The 21,875-nt window shown below is 22.2% G+C and overlaps 1 protein-coding gene across 2 annotated transcripts in view; it reads right to left on the reverse strand.

The window, feature by feature from the left end:
• The window catches only part of prom (prominin), a 59,841-nt gene that overhangs the window by 20,063 nt on the left and 17,903 nt on the right, over positions 1 to 21,875 (reverse strand). The window contains exons 2-5 of one of the 2 annotated variants that reach the window (XM_086912691.1): positions 15,753 to 16,121; positions 8,858 to 8,913; positions 7,030 to 7,205; positions 801 to 988 (exon numbers count right to left, since the gene is read on the reverse strand). In XM_086912691.1, coding sequence (XP_086768817.1) covers positions 801 to 988; positions 7,030 to 7,205; positions 8,858 to 8,913; positions 15,753 to 16,121 — 789 coding nt within the window. The remainder of the gene's footprint in view (positions 1 to 800; positions 989 to 7,029; positions 7,206 to 8,857; positions 8,914 to 15,752; positions 16,122 to 21,875) is intronic. The other variant, XM_086912696.1, reaches the window with a different exon arrangement.

The following is a 21,875-nucleotide window of genomic DNA, read 5'->3' on the forward strand; positions in this document are numbered from 1 at the left end:
AAAAAATATCTTTTTTGAAAAAAAAATTCCATTTTTTTTTTCATTTTTTTTTGAGTGAAAACTCGAGCAATATCTCCAGGACTTTGCATATAAGTTTATAATAAAAATTAAATAATTGTTGACCAATTTACTCGCATTCTTATTTGCTCTTGTAAAGTTTTAAAAGTTTAGAACATTTTTTTCTAGATTAAAAAGAGAAAAAAAAAGAAAGCTGCTTAATTTTTCGCATTTTGAAAATAATATTTAATAAAAAATTTTTAATTTGGCATTTTTATAAGTAAATGATAAAAAAAAATACATTTTTCGAATTTCCATTAATTCCTTGTTATTATTACTTATAGTTCAATGAAACTTTAATGATATAATTTAATGAAGCTATGAATGCTCGATTAAGATTTATTTTAATATATTGTTGATAATATAAATATTTAAATTTTTTTTCGTTGTTTTCAAATGAAATTCTAAAAAACTATAATACAAACTTAATTGAAACACAACTTAAATCTGTATTATAATTAACTTAAAGTTATTCTAAATTTCCAAAATATAATATTTTAATATTTAATTTCAAAAATATTTTCGCACATATATATATATAAGAAAAAGTTGTTCAAAATTTTATTCCTGACAATATATTTCAGAGTCAAAGAAATCAATTATTAATAAATATATTTCGAATCATATTTTATACAAAATTATTGATAAATATCATTTGAAGAATTTTAGAAGCGATAAATTCCATTATTTTTCAAATATATTAATAAACTCAATTGCTACTAAGAAAAGAATATTCTACTTACTATCTAAGTCTGCAAAGATTGCTTCGCTTGCGACATCTAGACTTCTTAAAAGATATTTGCGTAATTGAATAGTTGTACTACTATGATAATCATTTAGATCTTGCAAAGCAGCTTCAACCACGACTGGAAATTTTTCTACGCTTGAAGACATTGTTTCATTGCATATAATCATTATAATCATTCCCAATCTAAAAGTAAGTTAAAAAATATGGATAAAATGATAAGATAAATTTATTAACAAATATTAAAATCATAATTCGATAGGATTGTTATTTTTAAAAAATGATAAATTATGAACATAATTATAATGTTCATAATTATAATGTTCGTTTTCACCAATATCCAGTTGAGTATGAGATTCCTTACAGTAAATAAAGATTTAATAAAAAAAATTTTAACTAAAATTATACAAAATATTTTCAAATCTTTTAATTATTATTGTTTTTATGCCTCAACAGCAAATACATAAATTTTAGAATTTCTAAATTCGTTGAAAAAGTAACTAGTTAAAAATTTCGAATAAAGTTACTTTAAGTAATTATATTTATTGTAATTGATATAATAATTATGAATTTTATATAATTTTGACCATTTGATACTATTGTTGTGTTATTATTATATTTTGAACAATAAAGTATTAAAGTAATTTATCGAAGTAATTTTATTGCTAATTTCAACTATTAAATTTTGTCTTCATCATTGGCCTTCCTTCTCATAGAATAATTTAGTCTCTTTTCCAAATTGTTTTGAGAATACATTGAAGTGCAGATTGAAGTTTTTAAAAATTTTCTTACAGAAAAAAAAACGGAAAAATTTAAAATATAAATTAGAATTGCAAAATACAATCGAATAGTTTAAATCAGAATTTAAAATACATATAACTATCTTGTAAAAATCAAAATCAATTTAAATTAAAAGCATTCAAAATTATTTTGAACGAACAGAATATCAAATATAAAATCATTTCAACTGAAATTAATTATTGATTTTTCCCACATCAGTGATCTTTCGAATAAGAAAGAAATTGTTGAGACAGTTGCTTAATCAAAATTAATAGAAGATTCTAACATATATATATACATAAAAAATAATCATGTATGAATATATTATAATTCTGGATTTATGAAAAAAAATACAAGAAAATATCAATATTTTTTACATCAGTATTTTGAATATTTATTGAAATAATTAATAAAATAATGTGAATGGAAATAAATCTACTGAGTGCCATTATTGGAAAAAATTTGCCAATGTTTGCATAAGTTCGGATTAAAAAGTTATTATTATCGTTGTTATTTTCATTGTTATTAAACATATGTTTTTATTTTTACACATCTTAATATAAATTCTATTTGCAACATTTTTATAGCGCATATCAATTATTTTGTATAAGTATGTTGTATATTCTGTTTCCTGAATAAATTTCAAGAAAATATATACACGAATTCATTGTGAATTTATATTCATGGTAATTTATATTGATTTCGATGTACTTGCTTTTTTTAAAATCGAAAATTTAATGTTTGAGATTTGAAATTTACTTTAATTAACGTTTAGATGATATATAATCTTTTTTAATTTTGAAATTAAATATTTTTTCGTTCTTCTTCAACAGAATTTATCTTATAAATTTCAGAGTTTGCAATCTGATAAGGATTCAAAGATCTCTGCGATGAAGATCGAGGAAGATAATGACTATTAATAATTTTTCAGAAATTTTTACAAAGTTTTTTCGAATCTTTACTTGTATTTTTTTTTCAAAGAAATAATAGAAATTTAGAAATTTAGCGTTAGAAATAAAAAGAAAGATACGAAATTTTAAGAAAATAAAAACTGGAAATAAATCAAATTTTCTATATGAGATCTGTTAAAATCACGTTTAATAATTTTCTATATGCTGCGTTTTAGATCAGATTTCTTAAAAAATTTGCGTTTAGATATATTTCATGCTATTGTTTGTTGCAAAATCTGTAATTATTTAATATATTATTATTTATCAAATAAGAAGATTGCATAGATTTTCGAAAAACTGAAGAGTATTTGTATCAATATTTGTAAAAATCATTTTTTTATAAGTGTTTAATTTAAATTTAATTTTTTTCATAAAACATAAATATTTCTATCATTTGATCTTTGTTAAATTATATATAGTATGTTTTATGATACGATATATTTACAGTCTGCAAGTCAAAATAATAAATATATTATTTCTTCTAGTGATAGCTAGATAGCATTATTAAACATATTATTATCAAATAATATTTATAAAATTCTTGTAAATAATCAAGAATTTTTTCTTTTTCTCGTGTTCTTTCTTCTTATCCTCTTTCTTGAGTTTTTCTTCATTCTTGAATTTTTTTTCTCTTTGAAAATAATTTCTCTTCCATCAATGAACATTTTTCTGATCGAAAAATCTAATCAACATTTATGTTTCTCAAGAAAATTAATTCTTAAGAGGGATCTAAGTTCCCTGCTGAAAAGAAGTTTCGCGAGATAGCATAAAAGGGCAAAAAGGATTATCTACCTTCCTCACTTTGTTAACAATTTCTATATGCTACATAATAGAAAAGTTATAATTTGAATATTCATAAAAATTATTCTCATTTATGAAGTTATGTTAGAATAATCATCTCATACTGGAAGCTGAAATTTTTTCGAAATTATTAATTGTTTTAATATAATATTAATACATCTATAATATGTCCAGCTTATTCAGTTAACAGTTAACAGTAGTTATTTTAACTACTTGAATGCAAAATTATATTACAATAATTAGCCTACAAATATTATGAGAAATAAAAAAATTTTTATATTGTATTGGTATGTCATAATTACGTAGCTTTTTTCCACAAACTGAGAAAACATTTTCAGTTTCTGATTTCGTCATGCCAAGATCTATTTTCGATTATTTATAATTGCTCTCAATAGATTTAATGAATAATATCAATAACTATTTTAGATTAAATTTTCTTTCTAAATTGACTTTTCTTATTTCCTTGCTTCTTCTTCTTCTCTACAGAAAGAATCCCTTTTCTCTTTTTCCCTGAATCCCACTTTTGACATCAATATTGTACGAGTATGAGAAAATTATCTTCCTATAATTTTATTTTATTTTACAATTATTTACAATATTTATAATTGCATAAAACGAATGGATATATTCGTTTGGTTTCAGCAACGATTCTTATTAAATTGATATTTTTGACATTATTGATTTTGTCACTTTCTTTGTCTTCGACATTGTGATTTTCAACATTCATAACATTATTTCCTTTCTTTTGGAAAAAACAACTTCAGTATAGTAATTTTAATTTATAAACAAAGCAAATCGTTTTACATAATATTTTGAACGCCAATTTCAATTTCAAGTAATACAGAAATTTCGATTCATTCACTTTCATTTCATCGAAATATCGATACTCGTATTTGAAAAAGAGATTTGTCAATATATTTTTTTTTCCCGACAGTATTCGTCTCAAAAAAGAAAATTATGTTAGAATTCTGAACAAGGTATCATTATTTTGTAATATTGTTTCCTTTGTTGAAGCTATCGAATTTGTATTTTCGCTCTTCACTTGATTTTTCTATATTTCTTTCTTAACATCTTTTTGGATTTCAAAAAAAAAAAAATCTCTCAAAGTGCACCTGAGGAATTTCTTTTATATCAGAAGAATATTATCATTCCTCTTAAAATGAACCGGATTCCAGCAATTCTTCAAAATGAAATGGTTTCTGTATTTTTTTTCATCATAATTATGATTTATAATTTTGAACTTTGATCTTTGAATTCTATAAATTGTTTTATCATGTGTTATATATTCATATATATAATTATATATGAATCTTCTCAATCTGATTATAATTTACCATTTTCTTTTTGCTTTCTTTTTGTTTTCTTTCCTTTTTTTATATGCTTGATGTAACATTTTTTATGCTTGATTGTAACATTTTTTATTAGGAGAGAATCCATTTCATAATTTTATGAGTAAATTCAAATTCTATTTATTTATATATATATATATATATATATATATTTATAAAAAATGAAAATCATTCAATCATCTCAATTATGTTGACTTTCTTAACAAATATTGTTAAATTAATATAAATATTATATGTATAATAAAATATTACTGCAATATCCTCTTTAAATGTTCTATCTGAGTAAGTAGTCCATCTGAGTAAAATTGTTTTCATTTACTCGATTTCAAACAATCTTATTAATCTTTGAAGTTTCTTAAAATTTTGTCCTTGATCGAAATAACTTTCCAGACATACTTTGTGACAAGAAGAATTTGAACGATTATGATTCTTTATTGATTTGGTATTACGTGAAATAATCAATCACAACCAGCCTATACTGATCCATTTATTCAAGATCCATTAATCAAGCAATAATGTTTCGAATAGTATTCAAATTTTCAAACTTTCTGTTCTTTTCTTGTGTAATCTCTTTTTTGCAAAAAAATATCATCGAATATCAATCTTTTACATTTTATCGACGAAATGCAATTACGATATAGTCTTGATAAAGTTTTGATTTTAAAATGTCCAACTATTGTCATTGTATCCATGTGGATATTTTATTAATTTTCGATTTTTATTTTCAGAATAATTCATTCCTTGCTTCGAGAAAAGCCAATAATATTTGATAGATGAAACTGTAGAAACTTTTTCAATATTTTTTTTTAATTCATGGCAGCATGTTAATTAATTAATTAATAAGATAACTATAATGTCATCAGAGATACAATAAAAAATTAAAATAAATAAAAGTAATAGAAAATGTTACTCCATTAGCCTACATATAAATATATTAAGTATGAACAATTGATTAATGATATCATACACAAAAACAAGAAGTCGCATATTTTGTTTTAATGAATTCACGAATCCAATTTTTGGAAAAATTCTAAAATGCAAACGTAATTGAATCAAATCCGTTGGTTTTAAGATTGACCAAGGAAGAATAGAATTTTCGCATAATAAATTTTAATGATTTCCTTGATTTTGAGTTTATTAAACAATAGACAAAAAAATTTGAATAAGGTCGTGATGAAGACACAAATATATTTAAATATTTTTCTCAAATCTTCGAAATATTATAATTATCACGGCAAATCTAACCTAGAATACTCATTTTCGGCATATAATGTATTTTCTTAATTATTAAAAATTAAAAATTAAGGGCCATATCTTATTTCGTGAAAAATAAGCATGTCGAATCTTTTTAGATTGGTTTTTAATCTTTTTTTTTTATCACAGAGAATTTTGATAAAAGATTATAGTTTCTACAAATAAACAATATGTATTGAATCATTATTATCAAAAAATTTAATTAATTAGTTTTGTCAATATGATTATAATACAATGATCCTATCATCATAATGAAACAAAATTCTGAGGAATTTGGTGAAGGAAGGAGAATTATAAATATAAAATTTTAATTTTGGATACTTATTAATGTAACAAAAAGAGATATTAATAAAAGTTGTTCAAAATATATTAAATATTACTTATACGTATGCATATGTGATTGTTATTTATTTATTATTATGAATCTCATTACGCACTTATGTATTTATCAATATCAATTAAGAAGTCATTTAATTTTTTCAAATATTTTTAATACTTATTGTTAGAAAAATATATTTAAATCATCATATATAATATCAAATAAAATTGTGAGCTTATTATTCTTTTATAATTATTTTGCTCAATAAATAATTGTTTAAAAAATAAAAATTTGTAAATATTTATTATATTTTTGTTGTATATTTTTGTTTATAATTTTAAATTATAATAGAATTATTTTTATAATAAAAAAAAATAAGTACTAAATATTTAAAAATAATATTCCTTCAAATTTGATGTATTCAAAATAATTTTATATATTTAATGCTTTTTTTATATTGCTAAAAGAATCTTATTGTAATTTAAGAATAATATATATATATATAATCTATGTATTCTATATGTATGTATTTTTGTATGTATTTCATATTACATATAATGAATAACACAGTTACATTACATAATAAATATTTGCAATTTTTTATATTCAATAATTATTTATTAATCAAAATAATTATAAACATTATCAGCTGTCTGGCTGTTAATATTTAATACTTCAAAGCATATTGGATCTAAGAGATTTATTGTGTTTTATATTGTAAATTGTAAAACACAAAAATTTAATAATTAAGAAGATGTTTATAAGAATTCATACCCAAGTATGCAGATGAAAAATGCAAGGGAAAATGTAAGTATACCAGGATGTTGAGATGGTTTGTAATCTTCCTTTAATGGACGACATGCAAGCCATAGTTCTATTCCAGGTATTATACAACATAAAATAAAACATATACCAAACACTGTTAATGGACCTGCTTCCAGATGTATGGACTGTAACAATTAAAAAATATTTAATAATAAATATAATAAATATACTTTACAGTTATTTTTTAATTTCTTCTTCTCAAATAAACTTCTAACTTCTAAAATAAAAATAAATAATTAATTAATTATTTAATGCACAATATGATGAAGAATGTATATTTTTTTTATGAAAACAGATGATTGATTTGAAAATATGAACTACTTGTAAAAGTTATAGTAGTTGTATATCATCTTTTCGATTATGAATGAAATATCTTATTATCACTATATCATTCATACTATGAATAAGAAAATGATCATAAATTATCAAATCAAATTAATTAATACATAATTAATACAATTAATTGCCTCAAGCCACGTATTTTCATTATTGTCTGAATCTATCAAATTTATAAAAAAAATCGCGAAGAGAAGAATATTTAATTAGAATGAAATAAAGAGCGAATTGACATAAACATAGATTCAGAATGTTAACTATTAGTAGAATATCCAAAATTTGCTCTCATCAAATTTTTAAGATAAGAATTTGAATGAAAGAAGTCTCTTATCTGTAAAAACTATAAAAACAATTAAACTTTTTTTAACTATGCATTCAATAGTTTTGAATCATTCTGATGATTGACGTGATAGAAATTTTGTTCCTATTATATAATATTTATATTCATTATTATTATAATTCATATAATAATATATTTGACAAAAAATAAAAAATTAGAATAAATCTCGTGGATAATTATTTGTTGTTCAATCTTACGACGAATTGATTTAAGATGATTTATATGAAACGAGAACTGTTCTGTGATGAGATCAAAACGAGAACTGCTTAATCTAAAATAAACTTCTAGATTTGTATGGTATTGTATTTAGTCGAAGTTAGTGGCTTCTCTTTTTTGTAGTTGGTTTACTCCAATTACAACAGTTGCGCAGGCAAATATATTCTCTCAAAGTCATTTCAAAATTGTTTACTCTCGATCGAATATCTGGAAAATTCTAGCCTCGAGAAAATTATATGCCTTGAATGAGATCTTTGAAAAGCACAGGATCTTTGAATTTCTCATTTTAATAAAAAATATATGAATAAGAAATTAATTTTCTATTTTCATTAAAAATATTGGAGAATTGGTTTTTGATTTTTTTAAAAATATTTATATTTTAATGACAAAATAATATATTACTAATTAAAAAAATTAGTAATATTTAATAAAAAAAAAAAAGAAGTAATACACAATTGTGTATTTTCTTTTTCGATGTTTCATCAAATTTTTCATTTCTTTTATTCCTTTTATTCCTATCGAATGATATTGTCCTATACAGCATAAAAAGAAAATAGTTTAAATAAATGTTATTCGATTTGATAAAATCTATTCTAATAAAATTAATATTATTTTCTACTTAAAAAAATATTAGCGATATTTCCTCCTTCTTTTAACAATAATTTCAAAAAATTAAAAAAAAATTATTTTCTTTATATAATTATTAAAAGAAATTCTGAGAAAGCAACTTATTTTGAATTTATAACACTTTATTTTATTTTATTCAAGTTTTATTCCGTAAACATATAATAAATCTGCGTCTATCATTTATCTATATAAACTTCTTTCATTTTTGTTAATATCTTGAGCATATATTAAAAAGATATAAAAAAAAGTATATCTTACCTCTGATATTAAAGTTGATGTATCTAATCGGTTTTCTATTACATCTGTTAATAAATCTAAAACAATGTAAAATATAATTTTAGAAAATGTTCGTATTATTTAAAATTAAGATACATTTTCATAAATTTATGAAAAAGCAAATTAATAGAAATTTTATATTTATAGAAAGTGTAGCACAGAATCATTTTTTTAAATGTTTTTGAACATGTATATATTATATTTAATATTTAAATTAATATTTAAAATATTATATTTAAAATTTAATATTTAAAATAATTAACTAATAAATAATAAATAATTAAAAATTAATAAGTAATAAGAAATTAATCATAATAAAATCTTAAATTAATCTTAAAAAAGATACATAATTATTTAATAAAAATTGTATATGATTTAAAAATAATAATTAAGTTTTTAATTTTCTTTGTAATAAACTTAATAATAAACTTTAAAATATTCTTTTTTCAATATGAAAAGGGAATTAGGATATTTTAAATACAATTAATATAAATAAAGAGATGGAATGATTTATTTCCCTTTTCAAGGAAACATACACCAATTAGATATTTAAATCATACTTTTTCATTACTTTTAATTTGAATAATGATTAATTAATTATTGATTAGAAGAAGTAATTTACATGAATTCAGAATATAAAAAGAATTGCTTATTTATTTTAATATAATTCTATGATTTACTTTTAATACAATTTACGAATATTGGTCAATGATGAAAATTGATTTATATTGATTACAGGATCTATATTGATTAGAATCTTTTTATTGCTTCTCTTGATGAGTACTATAAGCTTTCAAATCTTGGAATCCTTTTCTTTTTAACATTCTGTATATAATATGTAACTATACTATACTATTTCTATCATTATTATTAAATGGTGAAATATTAATGACTGTATAACATCATATTTTATTAATTTTTGTTACATCAGATTAAATTAAATATTAAATTAAATAAATTATTATTGAATTGCTATTATTAACTGATGTAAATTTTTTTCTTTTATAACATTTATTAATATTAATTATAATATTGACATTTATAATAATATTAAAATAAAGAAAAAATAAATGAATTAATTAAATAATAGATTATATGTATATTGGAATAAAATATAAAATCAAATTTTTTCATGCTACTCTTAACTTCTAATAATAAATAAAAAACCAATAAATTTTTTGAGAAATCACTTGAAAATTATTATTTTTATTGATTTCACAAATTCTTCCCATTTTTTCTTCACATTTATAATAAAAATGATTAGTGAATTTTTACATATTTGTATATATATATATATATATAGTCTTTGTTTAACGTTTAACGTTTAAATTAAAATTTAATTTAGCTAAAATTTTTGATTAAATGCAACAATATATAAAATTTATCAATGATAAAATATTTTTTGAGACATAAAATCCCAATACAAATACATAAAGATATTAAATCATTCTGATATAAAGAAAATAAAAAAAAAAATAATTTAAACATTTTTTTATCAAAGAGAAACAAAACAATAAAGAAACAAAATTTTAGTTAGATATTAAATTAATAAGTTCAATGCCAAAATAATAAAAACAGTTAAATAGTTCTAATCACCATGAATAATTATTAGACTGTTATGAAAATTGTAAGAATTTAAGCTTCGAAGGATATATATTATAATGTATGTGCTTTTTTTATGAAACACTTCAAAAATTTTATTTGATTTTTTTTATTTGATCTTTGATTTTTTTTGTATTATAAATCGATAGAATATCAAATTCTTAATTAAAATACATTGATTTTCATATAATTCTAATTCTAATAGTTAACCAAATTATTTTTAATATTAGATACTATTTGGAAACTAAAGTAAATTGATATTTCTTCAATAAAACAACGTAATCTATTTCTTAATCAAGATTTTACCCCATGTTTTATTGAATTTTTTTTTGATATTTTTTTGTATCATAAATAAATATTAAATTGTACTTTAGTTTTTTAAAGTTTCCTACAAAGAAGTCTAGCAGAAATCTGATCAATACTCATGGAAATTTTCCACTGCGACGAAGTATTGATTTGAAAATTGTCTCTGCAATTTTTATCGTGATTCTCTTCGTACAAAATAATCATATTGTTATGTTCACCTGTCATTCGTTTTTCCATAGTAACTTTATTTACATTTTTTATTATTATTATTTATTATTTTAATTTTTATTTATTTTATTATTTATTACTATATACTATTTATAATTTAATATCAATATGGATTTATTTTCAAACTCGTCCATTATAAAATACAATAATCTCGAGAGAAACAGAGGACAACACATCCATGACTGATATCAGACTTTTATTTTATTAATATATTTAATGACAATTAAAATTGCCATCTTCCGTGCCGCGATTCATATGATTGGCTATGATGTTTTACATTACAGCTATCATGCTTATTATTCCCTCCAAAAAAAAAAAAAAAAAAAAAAGACAGACATCTTGATCGACGTAATTTAATTTAAACTTTGTTATTACTGGATATTTCTATTTGAAAAAGAGATTTATAAATTTTTATTATGCGTTTATATATTTTATTATTGCCTAGTCTTCTTTAGACAACAAAAACCGCGATATTTATCCTCCGTCTCGAAGAAAAAGCATGCCAAAATCCTGAGTAATATTGCTTTCTTTCTTTAGATTTACTGAATCTGCATTCTCGTCCTCTACTTGCATCCTCTGCCTTCGGTCTTTTTTTCTTGAATTCTTCTTGGACTTCAGAGGGATGCCTTTTACATTAGAAGAATTTCATCATTCTTCTTAAAATGAATTTCAGCCCATTTTTTTATCGTGGAAACCGACATCCATCGTTTTTACTCCGCTATTAGATCGTCACATGTTAATTGGGAGTTGCAACTTTCTCGAGTTCAAAAAGACACATTCGCAAAAGAATCCAAAAGAAGCCTTTCTTCCACGAAACGAAATCATTCAACGAAATAAGTTCGAAAAGAAATCATCATCGATAATGAGAAATCTATTTTAATATACACTCTAATCTTCTTCTTAGATGAGAACTGTTTCATAAAAGTTTTTTTTTTCTCATTTTCAAATTTCATATTTCGCTAATCGATTAATGTGAATAATTTCACATCTTATTCTCGTTGAATGCAATAAGTTATATTTTATTTTAAATATAGTTTATTTTATTTTCTTGGTTCATTTCTCTTGATTACCTTCTCTCCTGAACATAACTAAATTCAATGACATAAACATGGCTGTCATATCACCTTTTTATTTTCATCGAAGAAGATTTTTAATTTTAATTTCTTTATTGGCGAATCTTTTTTTTATTTCTTCGATGTATATTGTGACTTCTTTTTAGGTTAGGAGAAATTTCTCTGCATAAATGTATGGGCAAATGCACTTGACCATATATAATTACAGCTGAAAACATTTATATTAATTCATGCCTTGAAGTGCTATAAGCTAAGAGAAATAACGAAATCCTAATCATGTTGATTTTCTTCAACAAACATCGTCAAGTATTGTAGTGAGATATTTTAATTAAACATTCTGCCAGCCCATGACTGAGGCTATAGTCATTCTCATCTTTTTGATTCCAAGCAATTTCATTAATTTTTGAAAAATTCTTAATTCGAAATCTCTAAAATATTCGATATTCGACTTATGACACGTTCGAGTAGAATCTTGACAATTATAAATGCTTATTGATTCGGTATTGGTATTATTTCTGGCTATTTTGAAAAATAGTCCATCACGAACATAAATTTTTTCTGGTTTGGGATTTTGGAAATGGATCCAATATGTAAAGTGCTACTCTCTCAAATGATCCAACATTATAAATCTTCAACGTCCCCGCTCTTTTCTTCATTCGACAAATATTATAATATCGAAACTAATCTTCTATATCTTATCGATTTTTGCTAATTTTATTCACTCCAATGAATTATAGCAATCCTTTAAAATTTTTGAGATCTTGTTTCGATGTACCAGCAATCAAGTCATTTTTTTTGCTATTTTTCAATTTCTATTTTCGAAATAACAATCCTCTTTATAATTATTTTATAATTCTAAAGAATCCCACATTTTTCAATAGTATAAATCTATATCTTACCAATTGGTTTTTCGTTTTCTGTTTTTTTTTTTTTTAAATAAATCTTATTCCTTCATCTTCTTAAATCAGTTGCCACTCTTTTAAATTTTAAACTTTACATCTCATCCAAAACACAGGGAAAAGATTTTCTTCACTTCCATAATGAATTTGTTTTTGATTTCCTTATTATTATTTATTTTATTATTATTTACTTTCTTGATGTTGAATTTCAAAATTATACTCTTATAAACGTTCTGTTTAATTTGTTCAATACAATAATTGCTTTTTCCAATATATTTGAGAAGACGATGACTCTGTCTTCTTTTTCTTCTTCTTCTCCTGGGATAAAATTGCTTCGATGCAAAACTTGATGCATTTATATCCAGAATAAATTTTTCATCTTTTAAAGGATAGGTTAAAAGAGATTGTATCAATTTTATCTTTAATTCTTGAAATACTTTGACAATTGACGATCATTGATCTAATTATATTGAATCTCATTTTCAATTAAATGGTACAACGGTTTTAGAATTAATGAAAAATTCTTACAAATTTAATAAACTGGACAAGTTTTCCATTTTTGAATGACTCTAATTTTCTCTGGATCTGTTTTCACTCTGTTTTTACTAGTTTCTGCGATTATATGTCCCAAATATCTTGTTTCTTTTACAAAGAAGAGACATTTCTTCGGGCTCATAAATAGATTTGCTCGACGCAGACTATCTTATTATTTTAAATTTATTATTTCCTCGTTAAATATTTTTTCATAGATAATTACATCATTCAAATATATTTGGGCAAATTTTCCAAATGAGATTTGCCAATACGATATCCAATGACAGGGGAATTGCAAAGCTTGAATAGCATTAATAACAGAATTGTCATAATTTAATTCCTATATAATTTTCTTCTTATCTTTCTCATTCGTCGAAATTAATCACTTTATAAATTACTTTATAAATCAACTGTGGAAAACCAGCATCAAAAGTTTCTTTTATCTTAGTTAAAATAAATAGAAATCTTTTTTGTGTGATTTCATTTAATTATCTAAAATTGACATAAAATTTTATGCTGTTATCCTTCTTTTTAACAAGAATAATCGAAGAAGATCAAAGACCATTCAATTTTGCTATTATTTTTTATTATCCTTTTAACATTTTCTGTTTTAATATTTTCTTTAACAATTCATCCAGTTCTTGGCGACGATTAAAGGACAATGATACTTTAATAGACTTATGTTAATTTTATGCTGAACAATATGCATTTTTCAACTTCTTCTGAGTTTCTTGCAAATACATCACAAAACTTAAAATAATAAAATAATAAAAAATAAGTAAGTTTTGAAAATTCAACTTCTTATTGTTCCATCAATCCCTCTGCACATTGATTATAAAGTTATAAAATTTTTCTTTTCTTTTATTATCTTCTTTTCATTTAAATTCTTCTCTTTTTTCTTTGTTCTTGATTTCTTTTTTTCTTTTCTATCAATAAACATATTTCCAAAAAATAAAATATCTAATCGACATTTATATTTTTTGAAATTAGTATAATCTAATAAACAATTTTTCTTTCGTTTCGATTAGTAAAAATTCTTCTTGAAGTTTATTTTTAAATTACAAAATTACGTCTTTCATAGTTTCGTAATTTTTCTCCAAAGATCGAGAAAATATTTTCAATCCCTGATCCCGTTGCACCAAAATCTCTCTTTGAAGCATGATCCATTTTTAATAGATTTAAATTTAAGCTCGTGTCAATAATTATTTTAATTTTCTCATTGTTGACGGTTTCTTCGATAATTAATAGATTTAAAGATGACTTTATTTTCAATATAACGAGGACAACAGAAAATAAAAGCCGGAAATCCTCCTCTTCTTTTGGTTTTCCTTCTTTTTCTTCTTTTTATAACAATTTTTTTGGAAATGTTTATTTGTTGCACATCCTCTATATAGCTTTGTTTCCTTCTTCATTTTTTCTTTTTATCTTGTTCGTAGAAACAAAAATAGATTTTGATTCTGCTTTTTCTCGAAACCATAGTTTTCAATCTCTAAAGCTCTAGTAAACAACAGCTCTTAAAGATATGAAACCTCCAAGACGAGGAAATTTTTTAATCTATTGATTTAATTATATATTTAATCTAATTATTTTATCATTTTGAGTATACTATATAATATGAGAATTTTTGGGAAGATTTAAATGATTTAAGATGATAATGATTTAATTTGTATCAAAAATAGAGATGCACACATTATTAAATAAATATACATTGATGCATAAAAATGCTTGTTTTGAATTTTCTTTAAAAATCAGCACTTTTTGGACAATATCATAGCTGTCTATTGAATATGCACATTCATAAATCGATAAATGAAAGACCATAATTTGACCATAATTTTTATAAATCACGCAACACTCATCAATGAATGAAATTAACGAAATCAATTTTATTTATGATTATATGGAATAATCAATACATGTAATTATAGAAATATTTTAAAAAAAATTAAAAAATTATTTTAAAAAATTATTTATTATTAATATAGTTAAAGAATTACAATTAAAATTTTTTATGTAAAATCAACTTTATAACAGTATTCAGCAAAATCGTATTTTTATAATGATTGAAAATTTTCTTATGAGTGATTAATCTCTTTATAATTGCTTAACGAATTTATTACAATATTTTTTTTAAATCATATAATATAAACAAATACATTATAAAAGAAAATAAAGATTTAACATAAAAGAAAAAAATGTTAAACCTAATATAGCATAAAATATAAAAATACCTACCAATAGGTATATCATAAGGTTGAATAAATGATAAAAATTTCCGTAGAAAGTCAAAAACAAATATTCCCTTTTCCAAATGTAAATTCGCCATTTTATATTGTTTTTCTAAATTTGTGCTAGGAAATTTAAGATTTGGCCAATTATTCCAATCTGTAGATGTCTTGAAATGTGAAACATTCGTGTCACTTGTAGTTTCATTAATAAGAATATCGACCACCATTTCATTTTCATCGTGTTGCCTTTCACTTGACGCATGAAATATAATAATGCTATCCGTAGATGAGCAATTGTTATTATTGTAATACGGTTCCGCTTTACCAATTCCTTTAAAATGATCCAAAGTCGAGATAAATAACACTAGAAATATTCCTGAAAAATTTTAAAAAGTTGATTCATCGGTGATCAAAGAAAGCATATAATTTAATTGTGGATTTTTATATATAATTTATATTAAAATTATATCTATATATAAAAAACTTATATAAGATATAAAATATAACATAAAACATGAAAATATAATATATTAATATTAGGTATTAAGAAAAATTATTAATGATATTAAATGTTATTAATGGATAGATGATGATTCTACATAAAAAAAAATAAGAAAATCGAAAATAATATTTTTCATTTTACTATACTCTTAAGCATGATTTGTAAGGTTCAGAAGAAATTCTTCAAAAATATTTAATAAGATATTCATACAATTGTATCAAGAATTTTTAATAAAATTCTTATATCAATTCCGTTCATTGCATATAATAACTATAATTGATTACAAAATTTTATCATTAAATTTTTGACAAGATTATATTATTTATTTATTTATTTGGTTATAATTACTCTTTAAAACATTATAATTACGTCGATTATGATAATTTGTTTTTTTGAGGATCATATTTGCAAAATTGCACTCGAATGGTGGATTCGAACAATATTTATTTATGATTGATTTTTTAAAAATATCCTTTCATGAATAGATTCTTAAGCTCTTCAGATATAATCTTGCGAAGTATAGAATAATATATTGTCGAATAGCTGGATTTTCTTATCTCAAATTAAATCGTGATCGGAGTTGTGTATCCTAGTCCGAGTTTGACAATAGGAATATTATTTTCAAAAGTTTTGTAAGCATAGAATAGCATAGCAACATCGAGTGAACATGAGTTTGATTATTGAATGACGAAATTACTTCTATTTGTAAAGGAATTGACGATAGAGGAAAGGAAAGCAGTGATGAAGTATAAAAAAGAGATTGACGAAAAATAAAAATAATAGACAGTGAGAGCAAGTTATGTTCTTAACATAGAAGTTAAAAAGAATTATAAGTTTTAAAGATGCATCTTGACGATTGCTTTATAAAATATCGTACAAAACAACAATATAATAGAGTTTAATATTCAATAAATTTTCTTTCTTTATATGATACATAAAATATTAAAATATAAAAGTTTTTTATATTTTGTTAATTTAAAACAATAACAATATAGAGTTTGATATTCAATAAATTTTCTTTCTCTATATGTAAAGATATATAAAATATTAAAATATAAAAGTTTTATATTTTGTTAATTTTAAATTAGCTGTAAGAAATTCACTGAACGAAAATTCGTCTCGAGTTGTTAATTCGGCCGAGAACAAAGGGTTAACATATATGTATAACTAATTTTCATTTGAATTATTTTATATTTGTAAATTAGTTAAATATACTGATACAGAAATTTTTAAATGAAAAATCTGTTGAAGCTTTTTGCGTTATCATAACTATAATCTTTTGAAATTTAAAATATTTATTATTAATCCAATGTTATCTTGCAATACTGATATCTTCATTTAAACTTATCGTATGGAAATAAAGAGATTCTTTTACTGAGTTATATGTTATAGTTGGTTGAAAAAGAGTTTCTCTGTAAAAAAAAGATTTATTAGTCAAATAAATAAATAATTATTATTTTTATTATTCATCAATATTTATATTTTTCATTAATATGTACAAAAAATACAGCAATACTGTTGATTGTTCAGAAAGTGAATACTTAAATAATGATATTTTATAATATAAATATTATCATTATTTATATAAAAAAATAATATATATTGTTATATTATTTCTTTTTTATAAAAATCAAACTAAAACATCAATGACATAAAAATTTTTATTAAGACAACTCATCATATTGTACAATTGTGTATATTTTTTTCTTTTTTGTTACTTAAAAATTTAAATTTGTAATTAAATGAAACATACTTACTTGATATGCTTAAAACACGTTTTCACTTATATTGAAGTGTTTTATTTTAAATTTTTAAAAAATTGCATTAATGTGTGTGATAATTTTTTCGATATTTCACAATTTAGAATTTCGTCCTATTTCAAATGTTTCGTTCATGACTTTTTTATCATATCATGTTTAGCTATTTCTTTGCCTTGATGTTTCTTGAATTATGATAATCATTCTAATCATTTTTCACGTAATTATCGCATATGTAGAATGATCTTTCGATTCAGCTAAATGTTCATAACAGATGATGTATTTTCTCACAATGATATGAATAACAATTGTGGTAGACTTGTCATAGGTTTCTCACAATGCTACAATAGCATGATACATAGTTACAAACAAAATTATCTATTGATTATATCTAGCGATTAGAACTACGAAATATTAATTGAATAAATAAATAGATTTTTTCTTATTTTTGATAATTAATGGTAAGAACTCATGCTCTTAGAAATTCCTTTCACGCAATTTAATTGGAAGGATTATAGTATAATAGTCAAAATGATAACTTGCAATACATCTAAATTGAAAAAATTCTTTAAACTAGTAGAATAATGGTGAATCAATCGTGTCTAGAATGTATTAACTTTGAGATCACGTTGTTGCTCTAGCCAAATTGAAGTATCTTAAAAAATATAAAAGTTCAAATATCACTTAAACATTTCTTCAAGAATAGTTAGTTTCGAGCAGCATTATCCTAACTTCTTCGTTTAAACTTAAAAAAACGATATCCAATTATAATAGAGAAAAAGGTTTGAAAAATGCTATGTGAAAAATTTTCTTCGAGTAAGCAGATTATGAATTAAAATTTTGTAACAAGTGCTTGCAAACAATTATTTTAATTTATCTTTCATATATTAAAAAGATTTAATGATTGTTCATGGATTGAATCGGTTTATGCTTTATTTATTTCATGAATATTTTCCACATCATTAATTATAATAATTCTATCGTTAAATTTTTTAATCTCGACTCTAATCGAATAATTGAATTTTTTTTTTTTTGTAAAAATTAAATTCTATTTGTACTCAAGAATTTTCCATTAAACAAAGATATTAATTTTAACGTGTAAAAATCTTCAATATTTCTATTCTACTTTTCAATTTTGTTTTAAGAACAGCGCTTAACAAACACGACTGTTCTATCGAAAATACTAATGCTAAGACTAGTTTAAAAAAATCCTAAAGCTTTTAAAAAAAATTTCATTGATTTTCTTTTAAATTTATCGACCACGATAATGCAGTTATCAATAAAACTCCGTTTACGTTATTATTAGTTAACGTCGTATATCAGTTTTATTAATATGAATTCATCATGTCGGTTTTAATCTTTTTGTATTTCCTTATTACAATATATTAAAATTATTTTGTCGTGGTTCGATAAAATTTTCTCCATCTATATTATAATTAGAAAAAAGTTTTTGTTCATTTGATTTTACAAGATTAATAATTTAAGTTTAATTAAATTTAGAAAATAAATTTCAAAAATATGGAATTTAATTTATGTTTAGATAAAAAATAATGGCGTACATTTTCACCTTTTCAACATGCAAGATTCGACAACAGTTTCGATAGACATCTTTTTTGTAATATCTCATTTTTTTTTAAAGCCTTTGAGAGATTGGAAGGAAAGAAACAATATATAAAAAATATAAAATGAAAAATATAACGATAATTTAGGAATAATTATAATTAAAAAATAATGTGAATAAAGAATGAAAGTTGTATCCATATATATGTTATTTATATATAATATTTTTCTTTTACGAGAAAAATTATTTTAATTAGATAAAAAAAAGTTTATTCTAATTATATACTCAAAATACTTTTTTATTCTAAATAATATTATTTTCTTATTTCTCATTTCAGATTAAATATAGCAAAAATTATCATGTTGTGTGTTAAATCATTATTAAATTTTAAAACTTCTTTCTTATAGTTTAAAGTGAAGTTATAGTCTTATAGTTAAAGATTTCAATTTATAATTTATTTATAATTATAATATATTTAACATATTTTACTTTTGTCAATTTCTTCAATTTCAATTTTTTTTTCAACGTAAATAATTCAAGTAACACTTTTTGACCTGTACAGAATTTAGAACTAGATAAATAATTTTCAAAATTTTATTATAAATGTATGTATATATTTATTATTATCGAGTATTATTTATTCTGATAATATCAATGAAAATGTGTATTTTTTGTCAAATAAAGTATATCACTTTATAGTACAGCAATTCAGTTTGAGCGTTGATTTCAATTTTAGTTCAATAAAATAGTTCAATACTTTCATTAATAGTTTATATTTCTGTTTAAAAGAGAGATATATATCCTTCTTCAGATTTTTATCCTAGAAAATAAGCATGCCAATATTTCGAGCAAGACGTTAGTATCTGAATATTTTATTCTTTTTTAGGATTCATTAAATTTGTATTCTCGTCTTTTACTCGAACATCCCTCTTTCTTAGCATTTTCTGAAATAGATTTTTTTCAAATATCATTAAATCTCCTTCCAATTCATCAAAGAAATATTATTCCTTCCAAAATGAACTCCAATAAATTCCTCTTCAACATGGAATGGCACTCGTTGCTTATTAAACCACGTGTTAAGAACGAATTCTATTGCGGAAATGCAATTTCTTCGAATCGAGGAGAACGCAAAAAAATCTGACTTTCTCATTGAAATCGCTTTTTTCACGATCGAAAAAAAAATTATCGCTAAAATAAGAAATTTATTTTCGTTTACGTCCTGTGATGAAATATCTTCTTCTTTATTTAATGAATCCAATTTCTTTTTATTTTATTTCTACATATTTCATTCAATTGATTTATATGCATAATTTTATGTTTTGTCTTTAAGAAATACTAAATCGTTTATAATTATATATGATTTTTCCTAATTCGATTGTAATTTTGAATATTTTTCTTTTATCTGACATGATTGACACAGCCATTTTTATTGAAAAAATTTTTAATCTTTGCCTCTTAATTGATGAATCTTTTTTTTAATCTTTTTCTTATATTTCTTTAATATATATCTTTTTTTTAATAAAGGAGGAAAATTCCAAAATATGAACAGTTTATAGAAAATCACTGGCGATATTTATGTCGACTCATGCCGTAAAGTACGATGAGTCAAAAGGAAGAATCCATTCATTCTAATCACGTTTATTTTCTGCAACAAACATTGATAAATATTGGAGCAATGTTCAATGATCAAACAGTCTATTAATTTATCCGATTAGGGATGCAGAGTCTTAATTAATTTCATTAATTCTTGAAAAGCATTTGACTCGAAAATTCACTCTTGATCGGAATGAATTTCTAGAAATTCCATAATGCCTTATGTGTTAAAGAAAAACTTTGGTTGTTGGTTGTGATTAGTTTAGCATCAACATTGCAAATCATTTTATAATCGATATTTTATAAAATAATCAGCATATACCGATTTCTTCATTCAAGATTTCCAATATACTATTCTTTTAAATGGATATATTCTTATAATGGATATATTAAATGGATATATTATATTCTTTAAAATCCTCTTTTTTAAGGGATCTTTTCTTTGTCCAAGTATTGCAATGTAAATTTTAATCTTCTATATCTCATCAAAGAATCCAATAAAATTAAAATTAACATGTCTTCGATAATATTTTGTTCATTTCAAAATATCTATTATTTTCTTTCTGAAATCTTTCTCCAAAATATCAGTAATCATACCAGCTTTTCATTATTTTTCGATTACCATTTTCGAAATAATCCTTTTCGTAATCCCAACATTTTCCAATAGTATTTTGTTTTGCCAGATTAATTTCTTGTTTAAAAATGTATCCAATTTTT

The sequence above is a fragment of the Apis florea genome, unplaced genomic scaffold, assembly GCF_048593485.1.
Source record: "Apis florea isolate Af1SG1 unplaced genomic scaffold, ASM4859348v1 contig_1794_pilon, whole genome shotgun sequence".
Lineage (NCBI taxonomy): Eukaryota > Metazoa > Arthropoda > Insecta > Hymenoptera > Apidae > Apis > Apis florea.